The sequence below is a fragment of the Chiloscyllium plagiosum genome, chromosome 15 (assembly GCF_004010195.1).
Source record: "Chiloscyllium plagiosum isolate BGI_BamShark_2017 chromosome 15, ASM401019v2, whole genome shotgun sequence".
Classification (NCBI taxonomy): Eukaryota; Metazoa; Chordata; class Chondrichthyes; order Orectolobiformes; family Hemiscylliidae; genus Chiloscyllium; species Chiloscyllium plagiosum.
Window position 1 is genome coordinate 54,163,802 of NC_057724.1, and position 22,738 is coordinate 54,186,539.

At 43.6% G+C, this 22,738-nt stretch overlaps 1 protein-coding gene across 1 annotated transcript in view; it reads left to right on the top strand.

Moving 5' to 3' along the window:
• The window catches only part of chic1 (cysteine-rich hydrophobic domain 1), a 57,200-nt gene that overhangs the window by 29,319 nt on the left and 5,143 nt on the right, over window positions 1-22,738 (top strand). The window contains exon 4 of the mRNA XM_043704906.1: window positions 13,677-13,733. Within this exon, the coding sequence (XP_043560841.1) occupies window positions 13,677-13,733 (57 nt within the window). The remainder of the gene's footprint in view (window positions 1-13,676; window positions 13,734-22,738) is intronic.

Here is a 22,738-nt window from a genome sequence, read left to right on the forward strand (position 1 = left end):
AGGGCGAGAGAGAGAGGGAGCGAGAGAGAGGTGGCAAGAGAGAGAGAGAAAGATAGAGAGAGAGAGAAAGGGATGAGAGAGAGTGGGGAGAGGGCGAGTGGGGAGAGGGCGAGTGGGGAGAGGGCGAGAGAGAGTGGCGAGAGAGAGGGGTGAGAGAGAGAGGGGGCGGTGTATAATCTTACAAATTGAATTCCATCTGCCACTTCTTTGTCCATTATCCAAGACTACATCCTTCTGCAGCCTTTTCTTTCCTTAACACTGCCTGTCCCTCTATGTATCTTTGTGGGTAAGTTTGTAGATGACATAAAGCCCTCCGTTCTTTCGACCAAATCATTTACTGTATAGTATGAATAGTTGTGGTCCCAACACTGATTTCACTTGTCATTGGCTGCCATACTGAAAGAGAATCTTTTATCTCCACTCTGTGCCTTCTGCTAGTAAGCCACTCCCCCTATCCCTGCGAGACCTGGCCCCGAAACACCATGAGCTCTTACTTAGCTGCCTATTGTGCAGCAGCTTGTCAGTGGCCTTCTGGAAATCTGAATAGGTCATATCCACTGGCTCTCCTTTGTCTAACTTGCTCTTTACCACCTCAAAGCAATCTAACCAATTTGTCAGGCATAAACTTCCAGCACCGCTTTACCACACACTTTTTTTGAAGTACTGCGCAAATTTATCTGTCATAATGGACTCTTAAAATCTTACTAATAACTGAGGTTAGGCGATTGGGCCTATAATTTCCTATCTTTTGCTTCCCTCCCTAATTAAACAGTGTTGTTACATCAGCCATTTTCCAGTCCTTTAGTACCTTCCCTAACTCCAGTGATTTCTGAAGGATCGCTACCAATGTCTCCACAATCTCTTCAGTTATCCCCTTCAGAATCTAGGGGTATGGTCATCTGGTCCAGCACAATCTAACTAAACTCTGCCTGGTTATTTTACAAATTAAAGCATAACAGCAAAGTGATAATGCTCTATGCCCTTCCAAAAGAAACTTAATGTAAAATTTTATTACCTTTTATTTATAAAAACTTGTCCTCCAGCTTTTAAGGAATTGTGTCTATGCACCCTTTAGTGATCTTGCTTATTTAAACCTTTACAAAATATTGTCACTTCATTTCCCCCTCAATGCCTATAATTGCATACTTATCAGCATTAGACAGAGTACTGTTTTATATCTATCCTTCCAAATTTGTTGGGAATTGCCTTGGGAATCTTCAGTATTAACTCTGAATTCCGTGAAGTCTCCAAGCAGCACGTCAATCCAGGTCACGAAATCTGCTGATCACCATGCTGCACTCCACTCAGATCTGATGATTTGATATTCTCCATATTGAATGTCAGTGAGAAAATGCTGTGAGGGAGGTAAGGGCACCCATCCCACAATCTTGGGACATTAATGAGCATAACCAGTGATGTTGCTACCAACGTACAAGATCTGAAGGACCAGCATCGCATTTGGTGATAACTTAGTATTGGCATTTTTATCTACTTGATCTGCTACTTGTCACAGCCTTGCCTATCCACAATTTTGGAGACAGATGCCACTGTAAATCCTTTGTGGAGTTGATCTCTTGCCTCTAACGTGACAAAATTATTCATCATGTGTGGTGCAACCACCGTGTTAAGTGAGGGGGGAGAAAAAATCGATTTTGCCTCCAAATGTGTGCATACATTACTTTAACAAGGACGTTGTGCACGAGCACAATTTGTGACCCAGTATTAAAGAACGTCCAGCATTCCATGACCACCACCAAACCAGAAGATCAATCCTGGTGTTCAAAGACTGAGCAGAAGCAACTAGTATAACTTAGAATGAGGTACTAATCTAGAGAAGTTATTAAAATGGTGCCTTTCTGTTAAACATTTCCGTTATAAGATCCTGTGTCTGCACCTACATACATAGGCATTTTCATTATTTTAACACTCTTTTTGCACTCCATTACTTCAAGTTCTCAGTTATCAAACATGACTTTCCTTCGACAATTTCTAAGTGTTAATTTTGTAGATTTTAGAAACTTACCAACTGTTGACATTTAGCTGATTTTTTTTTTGTGACATTTTAAGCATTTGTTTCACTACCACTGGAATACAATTTGTGAACTTTACACTTGCTTTTTGTGATGGGTCCTGTTGAGTTAAGCTTTTTTTTTCACCTAAGACCAGGTTGTAATTTTTAAAAGGGTTAATAATTTAATCCTTCTGCTAGTCAACATAAAATAGGCAAGAATAAACTATCTGAGGACTCAGGCTTGCTACACCATTTGATATGATCCTAGCTGATCTCTTATCTCATTCCACTTTCTACCTACTTCCCATATTTATTTCATTCTTCATACTCAACAACGGAACATCCTCAGCTTTCTAGGGTAAACAATTCTGAAAATTTGCCCCCACCCAGCCTGGTAAATATATTTTTCAGCAGGTCACTGGACTCAAACCATTAACTGTTTTCTCTTCACAAAAGTTGGCAGATCTGCTAAATTGCTCCAGCAATTTCAGATTGCTTGTTTCAGATCTCCAGTATCTGCAGTTGTTTTGTTTTATTGAATAAATTTCTCAGCTGAGTTCTCAATGATCAGCCCCTTGTCCGAAGACTGTCCCCAAATTCTAAATGCCCTACCAGGTAAAATATCCACTGGTTTTGCCCTTTTTTTTTAAACTATTTAAATTTTTTTTTTTGTCAATGCAATCAACACTTTTTCTTTCAAAGTGTAGACGTAATTAACTCCATCTCTCATCTAGGATAAATCTCTCATTCCAGGAACCAATCCAGTGAACTTCTAACCTGTACCACCTCCACTGCAGGTATATCCTTCCTTGCACATGGAGACCCAACCTGCACCAGGTATTTGCAGATGTGGTTTCCCAAAGCCCCATACACTTGTATTCAGCTTTGCTTTATTCTTGTACACTTTAGTCCTGTAAAATAAGACCAATTTGACATTACCCTTTCTAATGTACCTGCACGTTAAATTTGTTCCTTGTTTGAGTACAGCGAAAGCTTTCAATATCAATTTTTTAAAGATTTCATGCTTTTTTTAAATATCTACTTTTCTACTAAACTGTATACTGTTCTATTGAATCAAATATTTTATTTTGTCCATGGGCTACTTAATTGCACGATTTAAATAGTAGAACATAGAACATTACAGGCCCTTCAGCCCTCAATGTTGTGCCAACCTTTGGAACCAATCTGAAGCCTATCTATCCTACACAATTCCATTTTCATCCATATGTTTATCCAATGACCACTCAAATGCCTTAAAGTTGGCAAGTCCACTACTATTGCAGGTAGTGCATTCCATGCCCCTACTACTCTGAGTAAAGGGACTATCTCCTGACATTTGTCCTATATCTATCACCCTTCAATTTAAAGTTATGTCCCCTCATGCTAGCCATCGCCATCCGAGGAAAAAGGCTCCCACTGTCCACCCTAGCTAACTCTCTGATTATCTTTTATATGTCTCAACTAAATTACCTCTGAACCTTCTTCTCTCTAACAAAAACAGCCTCAAGTCCCTCAGCCTTGCCTCATAAGACCTTTCCTCCATACCAGGTAACATCCTGGTAAATAGGAGAAAGTGAGGACCGCAGATGCTGGAGATCAGAGTCAAGAGTATGGTGCTGGCAAAGCACAGCAAATCCTGCAGCATCCGAGGAGCAGGAGAATCGACATTCTGGGCAAAAGCCCTTCATTAGGTATGAGGTTTGTGAGCCAAGGGGGTGAAGTGATAGGTCAGAGAGGAGGGTGGGGCGGATAGGTGGAAAGGAAGGTGGCCACGTAGGGCAGGTCATGCGGTCAATGCTGAGTTGGAAGGTTGGATCTGGGATAAAGTGGGGAAAGTGGAAATGAGGAAACAGAAATCCACATTGATGCCATGTGGTTGGACGGTCCCAAGGTGGAAGGTGAGGCATTCTTCCACCAGGTGTTGGGTGGTTGGGGTGTGGTGATTAGAGGAGGCCTAGAACCTGCGTGTCCTTGGCAGAATGAGAGGGGGAGTTGAAGTGTTTGGCCACTGGGTAGTGGGTTTGGTTGGTGCGGGTGTATCGGAGATGTTCTCTGAAGCGTTCCAAAAGTAAGCGTCCTGTCTCGCCAGTGTAGATGAGACCACAACGGGAGCAACAAATACAGGTGGCACGGTGGCTCAGTGATTAGCAGTGCTGCCTCAGTGCCAGGGTCCCAGGTTTGATGCCAGCATTGGGTGACTGTGTGGGGTTTGCACGTTCTCCCTGTATCTGCATGGGTTTCCTCCGGGTAGTCCGGTTTCCTCCCACATTCCAAAGAAGTGCAAGTCAGGTGAATTGGCCATGCTAAATTGTCCATAGTTGTTAGGTGCATTAGTCAGAGGGAAATGGGTCTGGATGGGTTACTCTTCAGAGGGTCGGTGTGGACTTGTTGGGCTGAACGGACTGTTTCCACACTCTAATATAAAAAAAGTAAATGATGTGGGGAAGTGCAGGTAAAACTCTGGCTGTGGAAGGCTCCTTTGGGGTCTTGAATGGAGGTGAGGGAGGAGGTGTGGGCAGAGGTTTTACAATTCCTGCGGTGGCAGGGGAAGGTGCCGGGAGGGGAGGGTGGATTGGTGGGGGTGTGGACCTGATAAGAGTCACGGATGTCCTCGTATATCTCCTCTGCACCCTTTCCAAAGCTTCCACGTCCTTCCTATAATGCGGTGACCAGAACTGTACGCAATACTTCAAGTGCATCCGCACCTGAATTTTGTACAGCTGCAGCATGATCTCGTGGCTCCGAAACTCAATCCCTCTACCAATAAAAGCTAACACACCGTATGCCTTCTTAACAACCCTATCAACCTGGGTGGTGACTTTAGGGATCTACATATATGGATACCAAGATCTCTGAGGGTGGTGTTGGAGGGTTGTTTTTCAGACTGGAGGCCTGTGACCTGTGGAGTGCCGCAAGGATCGGAGCTGGGCCCTCTACTTTTTGTCATTTACTTAAAAGGTTTGGATGCGAGCATAAGAGGTACAGTTAATAAGTTTGCCGATGACACCAAAATTGGAGGTGTCGTGGACAGCGAAGAGGGTTACCTCAGATTACAACAGGATCTGGACCAGATGGGCCAATGGGCTGAGAAGTGGCAAATGGAGTTTAATTCAGATAAATGCGAGGTGCTGCATTTTGGGAAAGCAAATCTTAGCAGGACTTATACACTTAATGGTAAGGTCCTAGGGAGTGTTGCTGAACAAAGAGACCTTGGAGTGCAGGTTCATAGCTCCTTGAAAGTGGAGTCGCAGGTAGATAGGATAGTGAAGAAGCCTTTGGTATGCTTTCCTTTATTGGTCAGAGTATTTAGTATAGGAGTTGGGAGCTGAAAATGCGTTGCTGGAAAAGCGCAGCAGATCAGGCAGCATCCAAGGAACAGGAGAACCGACGTTTTGGGCATAAGCCCTTCTTCAGGAGTTGGGAGGTCATGTTACGGCTGTACAGGACATTGGTTAGGCCACTGTTGAATATTGCATGCAATTCTGGTCTCCTTCCTATTGGAAAGATGTTGTGAAACTTGAAAGGGTTCTGAAAAGATTTACAAGGATGTTGCCAGGGTTGGAGAATCTGAGCTATAGAGAGAGGCTGAACAGGCTGGGGCTGTTTTCCCTGGATCGTCTGAGGCTAAGGGGTGACCTTATAGAGGTTTACAAAATTTATGAGGGGCATGGATAGGATAAATAGACAAAGTCTTTTCCCTGGGGTCAGGGAGTCCGGAACTAGAGAGCATAGGTTTAGGGTGAGAGGGGAAAGATATAAAAGAGACCGAAGGGGCAACTATTTCACACAGCGGGTGGTACATTTATGGAATGAGCTGCCAGAGAATGTGGTCGAGGCTGGTACAACTGCAACATTTAAGAGTCATTTGGATGGGTATATGAATAGGAAGGGTTTGGAGGGATATGGGCCAGGTGCTGGCATGTGGGACTAGATTGGGTTGGGATATCTGGTCGGCATGGACAAGTTGGACTGAAGGGTCTGTTTCCATGCTGTACATCTCTATGACTCTGAGTCTCTCTGCTCACCCACACTTCCAAGAATCTTACCATTAGCCCAGTACTTTGTAATCCTGTTGCTCCTTCCAAAGTGAATCACCTCACATTTCCACATTAAACTCCATTTGCCACCTTTCAGCCCAGCTCTGCAGCTTACCTACATTCCTCTGTAACCTGCAATATCCTTCAGCACCATCCACAACTCCACCGATCTGAGTGTCATCTGCAAATTTATTAATCCACCCTTCTCTGCCTTCATCTGGGTCAATTATAAAAATGACAAACAACAGTGGCCCCAAAGCAGATCTGTGTAGTACATCACTAGTAACTGAACTCCAGGATGAACATTTCCCATCAACCACCACCCTTTGTCTTCTTTCAGCTCGCCAAATTCTGATCCAAACCACCCTCAATCCCATGCCTCTGTATTTGGTAATATAGCCTACTGTGGGGAACCCTATCAAATGCCTTACTGAAATCCATATACACCACGTCAACCGCTTTACCCTTTTTCACCTGTTTGGTCATCTTCTCAAAGAACTCAATAACGTTTGTGCAGCACGACCTACCCTTCACAAAACCGTGTTGACTATCTCTAATCAACGTCTTCCTCTCTAGATGATTATAAATCCTATCTCTTGTAACCTTTTCCAACACTTTATCCACAACTGAAGTAAGGCTCACTGGTCTATAATTATCAGGGTTGTCTCTACTCCTCTCCTTGAACAAGGGGACAACATTTGCTATCCTCCAGTCTTCTGGCACTATTCCCGTAGACAATGACACCATAAAGATCAAAGCCAAGGGCTCGGCAATCTCCTCCCTGGCTTCCCAGAGAACCCTGGGATAAATCGCAGCCGGCCCAGGGGATTTATCTATTTTCACGTTTTCCAAAATTACTAACAGCTCCTCCTTGTGAACCTCAACCCCGTCTAGTCTAGTAGTCTGTTTCTTAATATTCTCATCAACATGTCTTTTTCCAGTGTGAATACTGATTAAAAAAAATCCATTTAGCGCTTCTCATTCTCCTCTGACACCATGCACAACTTTCCACTACTATCCTTGATTGGCCCTAACCTTTCTCTAGTTATTCTTTTATTCCTGATATACCTATAGAAAGCTTTAGGGTTTTTCTCGATCCTATCTACGAATAACCTCTCATGTCCTCTCCTGGTTCTTCTTAGCTCGCTCTTCACATCTTTCCTACCAACTTGTAACTTTCTAGTACCCTAACTGAGCCTTCACGTCGCATCCTAATATCAGCTGCCGTCTTCCTCTTGATGAGCAATTCAACATCTTTAGTAAACTATGGCCCTCGATCGACCACTTTCTCCCTGCCTGATAGGTACATACTTATGAAGGACATGCAGTAGCTGTCCATGAATAGCTCTACATTTCAATTGTGCCCATCCCCTACAGTTTCCTTCCCCATCCTATGCATCCTAAATCTTGCCTAATCGCATCATAGTTGCCTTTTCCCCAGCAATAACTCTTGCCCTGCAGCATATACCTATCCCTTTCCATCGCTAAAGTAAACATAATCAAATTGCAGTCACTATCACCAAAGTGCTCACCTATCTCCAAATCTAACACCTGGCCGGGTTCATTACCTAGTACCAAATCCAACGTGGCCTCGCCCTTTGTTGGACTGTGTACATACTGTGTCTGTCTGGAATCCATCCTGCACACATTGGACAAACTGATCCATCTAAAGTACTTGAACTATAGTATTTCCAGTCAATATTTGGAAAGTTTTAAGTCCCCCATAACAACTATCCTGTAACTCTCTTGCTCCTATCCAGAAACATCTTTGCTATCCTTTCCCCTACATCTCTGGAACTATTTGGAGGCCTATAGAAGATTCCCAAAAGAGTGACCTCTCCCTTCCTGTTTCTAACCTCAGCCCATACTACCTCAGTAGATGAGACCTCATCAAACATCCTGTCTGCATTGTAACACTGACGTTGACTAACAATGCTATACCTCCCCCTCTTTTACCACCATCTCTGTTCTTATTGAAACACCTAAATTCTAGAACCTGCAACAACCATTTCTGTCCCTGCTCTATCTATGTCTGTGAAATGGCCACAACATCAAAATCCCAGATACTAACCCATGTTGCAAGATCACCAACCTTATTCCAAATGCTCCTGGCATTGAAGTAGACACACTTCAAACCATCTTCCTGCTTGCCAGTGAACTTGTGCAACCTTGAAACCTTATTTCTGAACTCACTACACTCCTCCTCCTGTACACTGAAACTACAATTTAGGTTACCATCCCACTGCTGAGTTAGTTGAAACCCTCCTGAAGAGCATTAGCAAATCCACCCCCCAACCCCAGAATATTAGTATCCCTCTCGTTCACGTGTCGACCATCCAGTTTGTAGAGGTCGCACCTCTCCCAGAAAGAGCCCCAGGTATCCAAAACCCTCCCTCCTGCATCATCCCTGTAGCCATGTGTTCAACTCCTTTCTCTCTCTATTCCTCACTTCACTAAAATGTGGTACAGGCAGCAAACCAGAGATGATAATTGTTTGTTCTAGCACTAAGGTTCCACCCTAGCTCTCTGAATTTCTGCCTTGCATTCCTACCTATGTCATTAGTGTTTATGTGGACCATGACTTGAGGCTGCTCCTCCTCCCCTGAAGGATCCCAAAATCATGATCCAAGATATCATAAACCCTGGCAGCTGGGAGGAACACATCAACCGTGAGTCTCTCTTGTTCCCACAGAACCTCCTATCTGAACCCCTGACTAATGCTCCCCCCTTCCCTTCTGACAACAGGGACAGATTCTATGCCAGAGACGTGTACCCATGACTTATCCCTGGTAAGTTGTCCCCCCAACAGTATCCAAAATGGTATACTTGTTATTGAGGGGAACAGCACAGTGGTTCCCTGCACTGCCTGCATGTTTCCTTTCTGTTCCCTGACTGTAACCTATCTGCTTTTTTTCTTGCACCTGAGGTATGACTGCCTCCCTGTAACTCCTCTCCGTTACCCCTTCCTCCTCCCGAATGATCCGAGGTTCATCCAACTACAGTTCTCTAACGTGGTTTTTGAGGAGCTGGAGTTGGGTGCGCTTCCTGCAGAGGAAGTCAGCAGGCATACTTGTGGTGACCCTTACCTCCCACATTCTGCAGGAGGAACATTCAACTGCCCTAACCACCATTCCCACTATTCTAAATTCCTAAAGAGATAGTAGAAAAATAAAGAATTTTTAAAAAGATAGTTATCAATTTGGTGCGCAGAAACGTTTTTTGGTTAGAGGAGGTGGATGGCTGGGAGACATTACCTAAGTCGTGTTTCTGGTAACGCAACCACCCAAATGTTACTTAACTTACTTAGCAGCCCCATGTCTGCTCTTGCTCAGCGTGTGCTCCACCTTACCTATTCACAAGGTAAGTTTTTAAATCAGTGATTCACCTTCCTGTCAGCCCCCAGTCGACACTCCCGCTCTTCCTGCTGCTGAAACAAAAATGGCATCAGTGAATCACATTAGGATGTTGTCATGAAACTATTAGCTTTGAGTGATAACATGTTCTAGTATTGCACTATTCAAGTAAAATTAGCTCAGTGGAGCTGATGCTGATATGTTAGATTCCTTACAGTGTGGAAACAGGCTCTTCGGCCCAATCAGTCCACACCAACCCACCCAGACCCATTTCACTCTAACCAATGCACCTAACACTATGGGCAGTTTAGCATGGCCAATTCACCTGACCTGCACATCTTTGGACTGTGGGAGGAAACCGGAGCACCCAGAGGAAACCCATGCAGACACAGGGAGAATGTGCAAACTCCATACAGACAGTCACCTGAGGCCAGAATCGAACCTGGGGCCCTGGTGCTGGTGCTGTGATGCAGTAGTGCTAACCACTGAGCCTGATGCTTTTTTCAAACTGATGCCCAAATTTTCACAAATAACCAAATTGGTAGCATAAATACAAGTTTACAAGTTGTGAAGAAAGTTAATGATTTTAATATGAATCATTATGGCATGTTACTTAATTCCATGATCTGTTACGCATTTGTATCCATTTTCTGAATTAAATGATTACACAATCCAGTGACATTGTTTAAAAGGCTTTTTTGGACAACCTGCGGACCCGATAAGCCACTTCAACTTAGCAATTGTCTTTCCAGTGTAATATTAGAAGGTGTAAAATGTAACTAGTTTCATATAGATTGTCGGACTGTACCAATTTGTACCTGAGTTTCTATTTTTGCAATACTGATATTGCCGTTCCTTTTAGCCTTTTTTTTGTATTGTTCCAATTTAGCACTTACCAGTTTAATGAAATTAACATTCTTTGGCTCTGTCCATTTCAATTCAAATTCTTTGACCCTTCTTGTTTGTATAAATGTTTACCTTTCTCAACTTTCCCTTCTTTCTTGCTTTTGAAATCCACCTCTCCATTTTATCTTTTCTTTCATCCTGTTTTTAATCTTGATGACATCAACTGATGACTGAGCTCCTGAATAAACTTTCTTTGCAACCACCAAGCTTTGTTTTTGGGCAATGGTTTCGCTGCCACGTTTAAGTCTGTTATGTGAAGTGATTCAGTGGAACACCAAATGACTAAGAAAAATAAGACATGATTTTTTTATTTATCCATTCATTTGGAAACAATGCCTATTATATTTCTTGTTCAGTAACATTTTATGGCAATTTTAATTGTTAAGGATGCAGGTTTTTTTTTGATTGCAAAAACTTATGTTTTTCACTTTCTTTTGTTTTAAAGAATGGATAACCATTGTAGATTGCTTTACATTATTTGGTTTCATGAGATATCGCAATTCTTTTATAAAAGACGTTAGAAAGGATCTGACTGGCACTAGTGGATCATAGAGAACTTGGCGTTCTGTCACTCTGCTCTGGTATTGTTTCACACCACTTTGTGAAAATAAACAAAATGTGCTGCTACATGGTCACTAAGTACACTCTCCTTCCATCCACTTTTTTGAAATTAGCCCTTCGACATTTAAAGCAGAGTATATATATTCTGCATTAAAGGGTTGAGACCATAAGACGAGATAGAAATTAGGCCATTCAGCTCATTGAGTCTACTCACCATTCAATATTACTGATAAGTTTCTCAACCCCTTTTTCCCAGTAACTCCGGAACTCGTTGATACTCAAGATCCTATTAATTTCGGTCATAAATGTAATCGATGACCTGGCCTCCACAACTACTATGGCAGTGAATTCCATCGATTCACGACTCTGTCTGAAGACGTTTCTCCTTATTTCCATTCTAAAAGGTCTTCCCTTTACTCTAAGGCTATGTCCTCTGGTCCTAGTCTCTGCTACCAATGCTACCAATCTTGCCAACATCTACTCTAGACAGTATTCTGAATGTTTGTCATTCTTCTAAACTCCAATGAGTATAAACCCAGGAGTCCTCAAATGTTCCTCATATGTTAAGAGAAAGATTGATTTGAGAATGTTATTGAGAGAAAATCAGAACATGAAGTAATCAGGTCAGCCATGACCTTATTGAATGGCGATGCAGGCTTGAGCAACCTTCTCCCAATTCATATTTTTGTAGGCTATCTTCAGTGCTATCCAGGGAAGTCTTCTGTGGTCAAGTATGATCAATCTGCAATGAACACTTGGTACTCTTAAATGTCTCCCCAATGAGGTGGAAATAACCTTTTTTTTTTAAATAAAGTAAAAAGTTCTCTTTAAATTTTTTATTTTTATAATTATTCGTAGATTCAGCTTCAGTGAAATCTTTCCATTCCGTCAAGACTTCTGAAAGTCTTGCATGGACTTCAACACAGAACAGCACAGCAACAGGCCCTAGACCTACCATGTCTGTGACAACCACAACATCATTCTGAACTAATCCCGTATGTCTGCACATGGTCCATAACTCTCCTCTTCCCTGTTCATGTCTGTCTAAATACCTCCTAACCTTTGCAAACGTATCTGCTTCTACCACCTCTCCAGGCATCTTCCACACTGTTTAAATAAAAACTTGCCTCTTGCATATCCTTATAGCTAATAAATTCTAATCTAGGCAACATCCTGGTAAAGCTCTTTTGTTCTCTATCCAAAGCCTCCACATCCTTCCTATAATGTAACTAGAACTGCACACAATATGCCAAATGTGACATAACTAAAGCCTTACACAGCTACAATGTAACTTGTCAACATTTGTACACAATGCCCTGACCAATGAATGCAAGCATGCTGTATGCCTTATTTACCACCTTATCCACTTGTATTTTCACTTTCAGAGAGTTCCGGACTTGTACCCCAAGATCCCCCTATACATCAATGCTTTAAGGGTCATGCTATTTATTGTATACTTTCCTCTTGCATGTGACCTTCTTAAATGCATCACCTTCTGCTTCTTCTGATTAAACTCTGTCATAAAACTGGTTTCTTCTTTCTAAAAGCTATTCCTTTTCTCAAGGGCACTGTGTCCTTGGTTTTTTTCCGGATGGGTCATGAACTGCTATCCATGCCCATTAGACTGGTTTGGTACAGAGATAAAGGGCTTTAAGAGGCCTTTTTGTTTCCATGCAAATAGATGAGACTTCAGGCCAAAGTAGCCATGTTTTAGAAGTGACCTGTACAATGAAAGGGGGGAGGTCAGCTCTATAGCTGAGCAGTTCAGTTTAGTCCAGAAGTAGTTGGGAGTTTAACAGTGAGCTGTGTGGAAACACACTCTGTCTCTGTCTCTGTCTCTCTGTCTGTCTCACGCGCTCTCTCTGTCTGTCTCGTTTGCGCGCTCTCTCTAACCTAGTAGTCAACCTCGCTAACTTTGGGTAATTTTCACTGTACACTTATCGAAACAAATTGCAAGGTTATGGTCTGGGCTGCCTGCTTAAGAATGTTTTGAATGGTCTGGCGTAATCCATAACAACTCCATCTACCAGGGAGAGGCTGGGGCTTTTTTCCCACTGGAGTTTCGGAGGCTGAGGGGTGACCGTAGACACTTATAAAATCATGAAGAACATAGCCAAGGTCTTTTCCCTGGGGTGGGGGAGTCCAGGGCCCAGATGTCATAGGTTTAAGATTAGAGGGGAGAGATTTAAAAGGAACCTGAGGGATAATGCATTCATGCAAATGGTGGTGCATGTGTGGAATAAGACACCAGAGGAAATTGTGGAATTGGGTACAGTTGCACCATTTAAAAGGCCTCTGGATGGGTATATGATAAGGAAGAGTTTAGAGAGATATGGGCCAAATGCTGGAAAATGGGCCTAGATCTGTTTAGATATCTAGTGGGCATGAATGAATTAGACTGAAGGATCTGTTTCCATTCTGTATAACTGACTAGTGGTGGTAATGTTCAAATCTTTGTACCTAGCTGGACTTTCCTGAAATCTCTGTGTGGATATGGGAGGTGATAACCCTTGTACCCTACAACTAGGTATCAGTTTTAAATTTTTAAAAACTACATTCTGAAATTTTTTGCTAATTTGTTAGGTCTTTGATTTTTTTTCATGTACACTGCTCCCTGCCTTCAGAACTTGCAGATTTTAGGCAAGTACGGTCGGGAAGTTTGTAATGGGCTATCTCTTTGTATTGTAGTCAAAAGTCCACAATGCAAGGTAATAAAATGCTTCCAAAGCCTAAATCTTTTCCATTTCATTGTGGAAATGCTTTGCATTTTAATTATAATTCCAAGTGAGAATCTTTATTGCTTTTCAGACTAGAAGATCAATACAAAAGCTGTTAGAATGGGAGAACAACAGATTGTACCACAAGGTGAGGAAATTAAAGAACTCTTTCCACAAATGAAAAGTCCATAAATACTGTAGTTTGTTGTTTTGAATTGGCTAAACCTTTTGCTGCCAGAATCTGAATTTTGTTGAGAATCTTCCTGAGTAAATGGTTTAAACCAGTAACTCCACTTGATGGCGCTATATTTTACGAACCTGGAACAGTACAGCACAGGAATGGGCTTTTGACCCATAGCGTTGTGCCGAACATGACACCAAATTAAACTAATCCCTTCTTCTTGCTCTTGGTCCAAATCCCTCCATTCCTTGCATATTCATGTGCTTATCTAAAAGTCCCTTAATTGCCCCTATTGTATTTCCACCACTACCACCACCATGGTAGCGTGTTCCAGACTCCTATTCTACGTTTTGAAAAACATACTTGCCCCTCACATCTCCTTTTGAACTTTCCCCCTCGGTTTAAATGCGTTCCTCTAGTATTAGACATCTCCACTCTGGGGTGAAAGACTCTGACCTTCAATCCTATCTGTGCATCTCATAATTTTATAGACTTGTATCAAGTCTCCCCTCGGTCTCTGCCACTCCAGAGAAAACATTCTGAATTTTTCTAGCCTCTTTTGCTGATACCTGTATATTGTTCACATCTTGACTTGCAAGAATCACAGAACGGTTACAGCACAAGTGGCTGTTTCGACCATTATGTCCATGCTACGGACCATGTCCATGTTACGGCAAGTTTCACTCTTCTGACACTTTCTCCATTGCTCAATTCTACTGTAATGAATTTCAGAATGATCATTTTGCTTTAAATGAGAATAGTCATCTTGTTTGTCTAACCTGATTTACAAATCAATAACTTCATTTAAGCATCCTGGTATTGTGGTGGGCTTATTTGAAGAAAAGCTGTTTACAATATATCTTAATGACTTTGAGAAAGGAAGTGAATGTGATGTTGTCAAATTTGCAGAGGACAAAAGGTAGGTGGAAAGATAGAATAAGAGAGGTATGCAGACAGTTTACAGAGAAATATTAACAGGGAATGTAAATTGGCAAGAAGTTGGCATATAAAGTGGGAAAATGTGTTGTTAGTTTTTGGCAGGGTGAACAAAGGACAGCACTACTTGAAAAAATCTGCCAAAAGCTGCAACACAAAGGGACTTGTGGATATTTCTGCACAAAACACAAATCTAGTGGAATATTTGCCCTTATTTTAGGGGGTTGGAGTAAGAGAGTCTTATTGCAACTATACAAGGTGCTGGTGAGAACACAACTGGAGTATTGAGCAGGTCTTCTTATTTAAGGGAGTTTTTTTTTCTTGGAGGCAGTCCAAAATAGGTTCACTAGAATGATCCTCAGTGTAAAAGGATCGTTTTGAGTTGAGGCTAAACAGTTTGAGACCCTACTCAGTGGAGTTTAAAGAAACGAGAGGTGATCTCATTGAAATATATAGGATCCTTAAGGAGTTTGACAGGGTAAATGCTGAGATGATGTTTCTCCTCATGGGAGAGTCCAGGCCCAGAGGATGGATTCTCAGAATTAAGGAGCACCAATTTGAGACTGAAGTGACTAATTTCTCCTGACGGTTGTCTTTGGAACTCCTTGCCATAGACAGCTGGGTGGGCAGACTCTTCTGTATATTTAAGGCTGAGATAGATTCTTAATCAGTAGGGGAAAGGGCAAAAGAGTGCACATGTGGAGTGTCACATCAGCCGTCATCCTATTGAGTGATGGAGCAGGCTCAAGTGGCCGAACTACCTTCTCCTCTTCCTATTTCTTATGCTCTAAAGTGAAAAGCAAACAACTTCAGGACAGATGCCAACATAGTCCTAAAGATATACAGCACAGAAACAGACCTTCAGTCCAACACATCCATGCCAACCAGATATTCCAACCCAATCTAGTCCCACATGCCAGCATCTGGCCCATATCCTTCCCAACCCTTCCTATTCATATACCCATCCAAATGCCTTTTAAATGTTGCAATTGTACTAGCCTCCAACATTTCCTCTGGCAGCTTATTTCATACACTTACCATCCTCTGCGTGAAAAAGTTGCCCCTTAGATTTTTTAAAAATATATCTTTCCCCTCTCATCCTAAACCTCTGCCCTCTAGTTCTGGACTCTTCCCCCCCCCCCCAGGGAAAGGACTTTGTCTATTTATCCTTTCCATGCCCCTCATGATTTTGTAAACATCTATAAGGTCATCCTTCAGCCTCTGCGCTCCAGGGAAAACAGACCCAGCCTGTTTAGCCTCTCCCTATAGCTCAAAACCTCCAATCTTGACAACAGCCTGGTAAATCTTTTCTGAACCCTCTCAATTTTCACAACATCTTTCCGATAGGAAGGAAATCAGAATTACACGCAATATTCCAGAAGTGGCCGAACCAATGTCCTGTACAGCCGCAACATGACCTCCCAACTCCTGTATTCAGTAAAGGAAAGCATACCAAACACCACCTTCACTATCCTATCTACCTGTGACTCCACTTTCAAGGAGCTATGAACATGCAGTCCAAGGTCTCTTTAGAACATAGAACAGTACAGCACAGAACGGGCCCTTCAGCCCACGATGTTGTGCCGACCATTGATCCTCATGTATGCACCCTCAAATTTCTGTGACCATATGCATATCCAGCAGTCTCTTAAATGTCCCCAATGACCTTGCTTCCACAACTGCTGCTGGCAACGCATTCCATGCTCTCTCAACTCTCTGTGTAAAGAACCCGCCTCTGACATCCCCTCTATACTTTCCTCCAACCAGCTTAAAACTATGACCCCTCGTGTTAGCCATTTCTGCCCTGGGAAATAGTCTCTGTCTATTGACTCTATCTATGCCTCTCATTATCTTGTATACTTCAATTAGGTCCGCTCTCCTTCTCCTTTTCTCCAATGAAAAAAGTCAGCGCTCAGTCAACTTCTCTTCATAAGATAAGCCCTCAAGTCCAGGCAGCATCCTGGTAAACCTCCTCTGAACCTTCTCCAAAGCATCCACATCTTTCCTATAATAGGGCGACCAGAACGGGACGCTGTATTCCAAGTGCGGTCTAACCAAAGTTTTATAGAGCTGCAACAAGATCTCACGACTCTTAAACTCAATCCCCCTGTTGATGAAAGCCAAAACACCATATGCTTTCTTAACAAGCCTGTCCACTTGGGTGGCCATTTTAAGAGATCTATGTACCTGCACACAAAGATCCTTCTGTTCCTCCACACTATCAAGAATCCTATCCTTAATCCTGTACTCAGCTTTCAAATTCGACCTTCCAAAATGCATCACCTCACATTTATCCAGGTTGAACTCCATCTGACACCCCTCAGCCCATCTCTGCATCCTGTCAATGTCCCGCTGCAGCCTACAACAGCCCTCTATACTGTTAACGACACCTCCAACCTTTGTGTCATCTGCAAACTTGCTGACCCATCCTTCAATCCCCTCATCCAAGTCATTAATAAAAATTACAAACAGTAGTGGCCCAAGGACAGAGCCCTGTGGAACACCACTCACCACAGACTTCCAGGCAGAATATTTTCCTCCTACTACCACTCGCTGTCTTCTGTTGGCCAGCCAATTCTGTATCCAGACAGCTAAGTTCCCCTGTATCCCATTCCATAGGACCTTCTGAATGAGCCTACCATGGGGAACCTTATAAAATGCCTATACTGTGATGATGTTTCTAAAGATCTTCAGTGGCTGTATATTGCCATGGATTGTCTTGAGGCTAGGAATGGAATTATTACAAATGTGAGTTTTTTCTTCCCATTTATAAATTCCATACATTGGGGGATTGGTTAGTTCAGCTAGCTGGATGGTTGGTTTGTGATGAAAAGCCATGCCAACAGCACGGATGCAATTCTCACACTGACCAATAAGAACTCTCCCTCTCAAGCTCTACCCTCGCATGAGGTGTGGTGACCCTCAGATTAAACCATCACCAGTCATCCCTCTCTCATGAAAGAGCGGTCCAAGGTGTAGCTTGGCTGATGGTGAGAAGGGCAGTACCCCATCTGATCATGTACGCCCGGTCTCCGTGCACCACCACACGCTGCCCCTGAAGCAGCTGCATTGGTGAAGAGACTGCCACACACCTCCTTCTGGAATGTGCCTTTCTAAAGACGTTCTGGAGAGAGATGCAAGTGGTTTTTGTTGAGGTTCATCCCGAGCAGCTCAGTGACACAGGACTCTGTGCTCCACGGGCTGTTCCCTGGCCGCAAACCAAGACAAACATCAATTGCGCCTGGAGGGAAATCAACTTAGTGAAAGATGTCCTTTGGTCCGCTCGAAACTTGTTGGTCTTCCAGAACAAGGAGTTGACCTCAACCAAATGTTACAGACTAGCACATTCAGGACTATGTACTGAAGGAGACACTAAAACTTGGGTCAAGACCACCATCTAAAGACTTTCTGCTGAAGTAAAATGAGGGTCTGTTCAGTTGTCAGACACCCCTCATTTCCTCAATATATGATTTTTTTTCCCCCTGCGTGAGGTAAAAACACTTTTGTTATTTGCAACCACACAGGATGTAAAATTCCAAGGTATTGTTTGCTACTTCTTCCTGATTGGAAAGTTTGTACACATCAGAAAGAGAATCTTTTGAATGTACTTATCAGTGCGTTTTTTGATGAATAAAGTATATTTTCGTAATAAAAGAAATGAGTGCACCCCACTATGGTGACTTTACCACAATTTTGTTTTACAAGCATGCTTCCTAACTCATGTCTAATTGTGTCATAGTTTCCTCTTCCCCAATTAAATATCCTCTCATTTTGCCTAATCCCCTCCTTCTCCATAGCTATGTAGAATGTGAGGCAGTTGTGGTCACTGTCACCAAAATGCTCTCCCACCACAAGATCTGATACCTGCCCCGGCTCATTTCCGAGCATCAAGTCTCAAATGGCCTCTCCCCTCATCGGCCTGTCAATGTACTGAGTTAGGAAACCCTCCGGAGCACCCCTTACAAAAACAGCTCCATTCAAATCTTCTGCTCGAAGGAGGTTCCAATCAATATTGGGAAAGTTAAAGTCACCCATTACAACAACCCTACTACGTCCACACTTTTCCAAAATCTGCCGACCTATGCTTTCATCAATCTCCCTGCTGCTATTGGGGGGCCTGTAGTAAACCCCTAATGAGGTGACTGCTCCCTTGCTGTTCCTAATTTCCACGTTACTGACTCGGTAGGCAGATCTTCCTCGACAATGGAAGCTTCTGTAGCTGTGATACCCTCTCTGATTAGTAGTGCTACACTTCCTCCTCTTTTTTTCCCCTCCCTATTCTTTTTAAATGCTCTAAACCCTGGAACATCCAGCAACCATTCCTGCCCCTGAGAAACCCATGTCTCTGTTATGGCCACAACATCATAGCAACAGGTATTGATCCATGCTCTAAGTTAATCACTTTTATTCCTGATACTCCTTGCATTAAAGCAAACACACTTTACCTGATCCCTTGGTTCCTTCCCACTAGCTGGTCTACCTCTTGCTATTGCCTCATCTGCATCAACTCTCACCTCCGGTATACAGCTCAGGTTCCCACCCCCCTGCCATACTAGTTTAAACCCTCTCGAGCTACTCGAGCAAACCTTCCACTCAGGACATTGGTCCCCTTCCAGTTCCGATGCAACCCGTCCTTCTTGTACAGGTCCCACCTTCCCCAGAAGGCATCCCAATTATCTACACATCTGAAGCCCTCCCTCCTACACCAGCTGCGCAGCCACATGTTAAGCTGCGCTCGCTCCCTGTTCCTCGCCTCACTATCTCGTGGCACCGGTAGTAAACTAGAGAACACTACTCTGTTCGTCCTGCTTTGCAGCTTCCATCTTAACTCCATAAAATCACTTTTTATATCCTCAATCCTTTTCCTGGCTATATCACGAGTGCCAATATGTAACACGATTTCTGGCTGTTCGCCCTCCCCTTTTAGAACCTTATACACCCGATCGGAGACATCCCGGACCCTGGCACTAAGGAGGCAACATACCTTCCGGGAATCCCGATCCTGACCACAAAATCTCCTGTCGATTCCCCTAACTATCGAGTCCCCTACCACAAGTACTTTTCTATTCTGCCCTCTTCCCTTCTTTGCCAGTGTCAGGCTCAGTGCCAGAGAGCTGACTACCATGGTTTTCCTCTGGTAGGTCATCACCCTCCGCCCCCAGTAGTATCCAAAACTGTATACTTATTGCTGAGGGGAATGCCACAGGGGATCTCTGCACTGTCTGTCCCCTTTCCTCCCCCTAACTGTAACCCATCTATCCATGGCCTGAGCCTGAGGAGTGACCAACTCCCGGTAACTCACCGCAATTACCCCCTCAGCCTCCCGAATGATCCGTAGTTCATCCAGCTCCAGCTCCATTTCCCTAACACGGTTTTCAAGGAGCTGGAGTTGAGTGCACTTCCCGCAGATGTAGCCAGCGGAGACGTGTGCCATGTCTCCCACCTGCCACATTCTGCAAGCAACTGCCCTAGCATCCATACCCCACTTAGCTGAACACCCACTTAGTACTGACGTAGAAAGCTTAGTTCAAGTTGCTATAAAATTAATAACAAATTTATATTCAATAGAGGAAGTTTAGAATGAACCTTACCTTATTAACTAGGTTAGAGGAGGAGGGCGGGTGGGAGACACTACAGTTGTAGAGTCTCTGGTTTAGCCGTCTTGCTGATATATATGGTCACTGCTTTCCTTCCCGGCTGCCCCTCTGATCCTCCTCACTTCCTCCGCTGCTCCCTCTCCTTCTGTGAAAGAGAAAACACTGCTGCCCGCTACCAGTAAGTAATTTTTAAAAAAACTGCCTTACCTTGGCTGCAGTCTTCCGGGTTCGTCTTACCTCCACTGCTGCTCGCACTCTTTGTTCAGCAGCACTCCCTAGGATCTTACCATTAAGCGTATAAGTCCTGCTAAGGTTTGCTTTCCCAAAATGAAGCACCTCACGTTTATCTGAATTAATCTCTATCTGCCCCTTCTTACCCTATTGGCCCATCTGATCAAGATCCTGTTGTAATCTGCGGTAACCTTCGCTGTCCGCTACATCTGCAATTTTGGTGTCAACTGCAAACTTACTAACTATACCTCTTAAGCTCACATCCAAATCATTTTATCTAAATGATGAAAAGTAGTGGACCCAGCACTGATCCTTGTGGCACTCCACTGGCCACAGGCCTCCCGTCTGAAAAACCGACTTCCACCACCACCCAAACATAGCGAAGCTTATTCATTTTAAGCTATTAAATCTGTGGTCAGCTCCCCCCAAAACATGTTTGAATCTACCTAGTCTATTTTTCACCACTGCCACTGAATTGTAATGGCCCTAGCTGGTCACAAATGACATTCTTTGTGACCAAGATCATGTTTGCTGTTCCTGTTTCACTGTTCTGAAGTAATAAACAATAAAATAAGAATGGAATTATACATTGGGCTACTTCTACATGGTTCCGTTCCATTCCATGCGACCTTTGATCTTCATATTTGACTACCTTCAGCCGCTTTGCTGGACATCCATTGCTTGAACTCTGTAAACATTAAATTTTCCAAAATGAATTGTTGCTATCCTGCACTGTTGCAATCATTCATTAACTTTTCCCAGTAGTACTGTTTTAACTCCCTGCCCTCATTTTAAAATCTAGAAGTATGGTGCAGGAAAAGCACAGCCAGTCAGGCAGCATCCGAGGAGCAGGAGAGCTGACGTTTTGATCGTAAGCTCTTCATCAGGAATGTGGGGGGCGGGAGCCCAAAGGGATTGAGAGATAAATGGGAGTGGGATGGGACTGGCGGGAAGGTAGCTGGGAATGTGATAGGTAGATGAAGATGGGGGGTGATGGTGATAGGGTGGGGCAGACAAGTGGGCAGGAAGATGGACAGGTGGCACAGTCGAGAAGGTGGTGCTGAGTTGGAGGGTTGGATCTGGGATAAGGTCGGGGGAGTGGAGATAAGAAAACTGGTTAAATCAACATCGGTCCCGTGTAGTTGGAGGGTGCCAAGGTGGAAGGTCGGGTGGCTAGAATTTGGCAGTGGAGGAGGCCCCAGACTTGCCCTTGGCAAAGTAGGAGGGGGAGTTGAAGTGTTCGGCTACAGGGCGGGGGTTGTTTAATGCATGTGTCCCAGAGATGTTCCCTGAAATGTTCTGCAAGTTGGGGAGACAGGATGCCAACTCGCGGGATGTTTCAGGGAACATCTCTGGGTCACACGCATTAAACAACCCTACCGCCCCGTGGCCAAGCTCTTCAATTCCCCCTCTCACTCTGCCAAGGACATGCAAGTCCTGGGCCACATCCACCGCCAAATTCTAGCCACCTGACTCGTGGAGGAACAGACATCATCTTCTGTCTTGGGACCCTCCAACCACACTGGATCGACGTTGATTTCACCAGTTCCTCACCTCCACTCTCCTGACCTTATCCCAGATCCAACCCTCCAACTCCATACTACCCTCTTGAACTATCCTACCTGGTCACCTTCTTCTTTCCCACCTGTCCTATCTTCCTTCCCAACTATCTACTCCACCTTACACTCCAGTCTATCACCATCACCCCCACCTGTTGCATTCCCAAGTATCTTTTCCCCAGCCGCCTCCCATTTATCTCTCAGCCCCCTTGGGCCCCACCTACATTCCTAATGAAGAGCCTATGCTCGAAACGTCTATTCTCCTGCTCCTCTGATGTTGGCTGACTAGCTGTGCTTTTCCAGCATCACACACCTTTTCACTCTGATCTCCAGCATCTTCACTGCAGTCTTCACTTTCCCCTCATTTCAGAATATATCATTGTCTTAGACTTCCTACTTTGCAACCTCCTTTTGAGCCATACATCCTTTTCTTTTTATTGAACCTTTTTTCATCCTCTCATTGAACCTTGTAATGCGTTTGGCAGAAACCGAACCTTAATCCTCTACATCTGTGTCCTCCTTTACAAATCTTACAAAGAGCCACCTTTCTGACACAGCATTAAGTCATTTCTTTGATCTCTTTCATATAGGCTGTAATTTTTATTAATAGGCTAGGAGACAGGAGTGCAGGAAAATGTATCCAAATGGT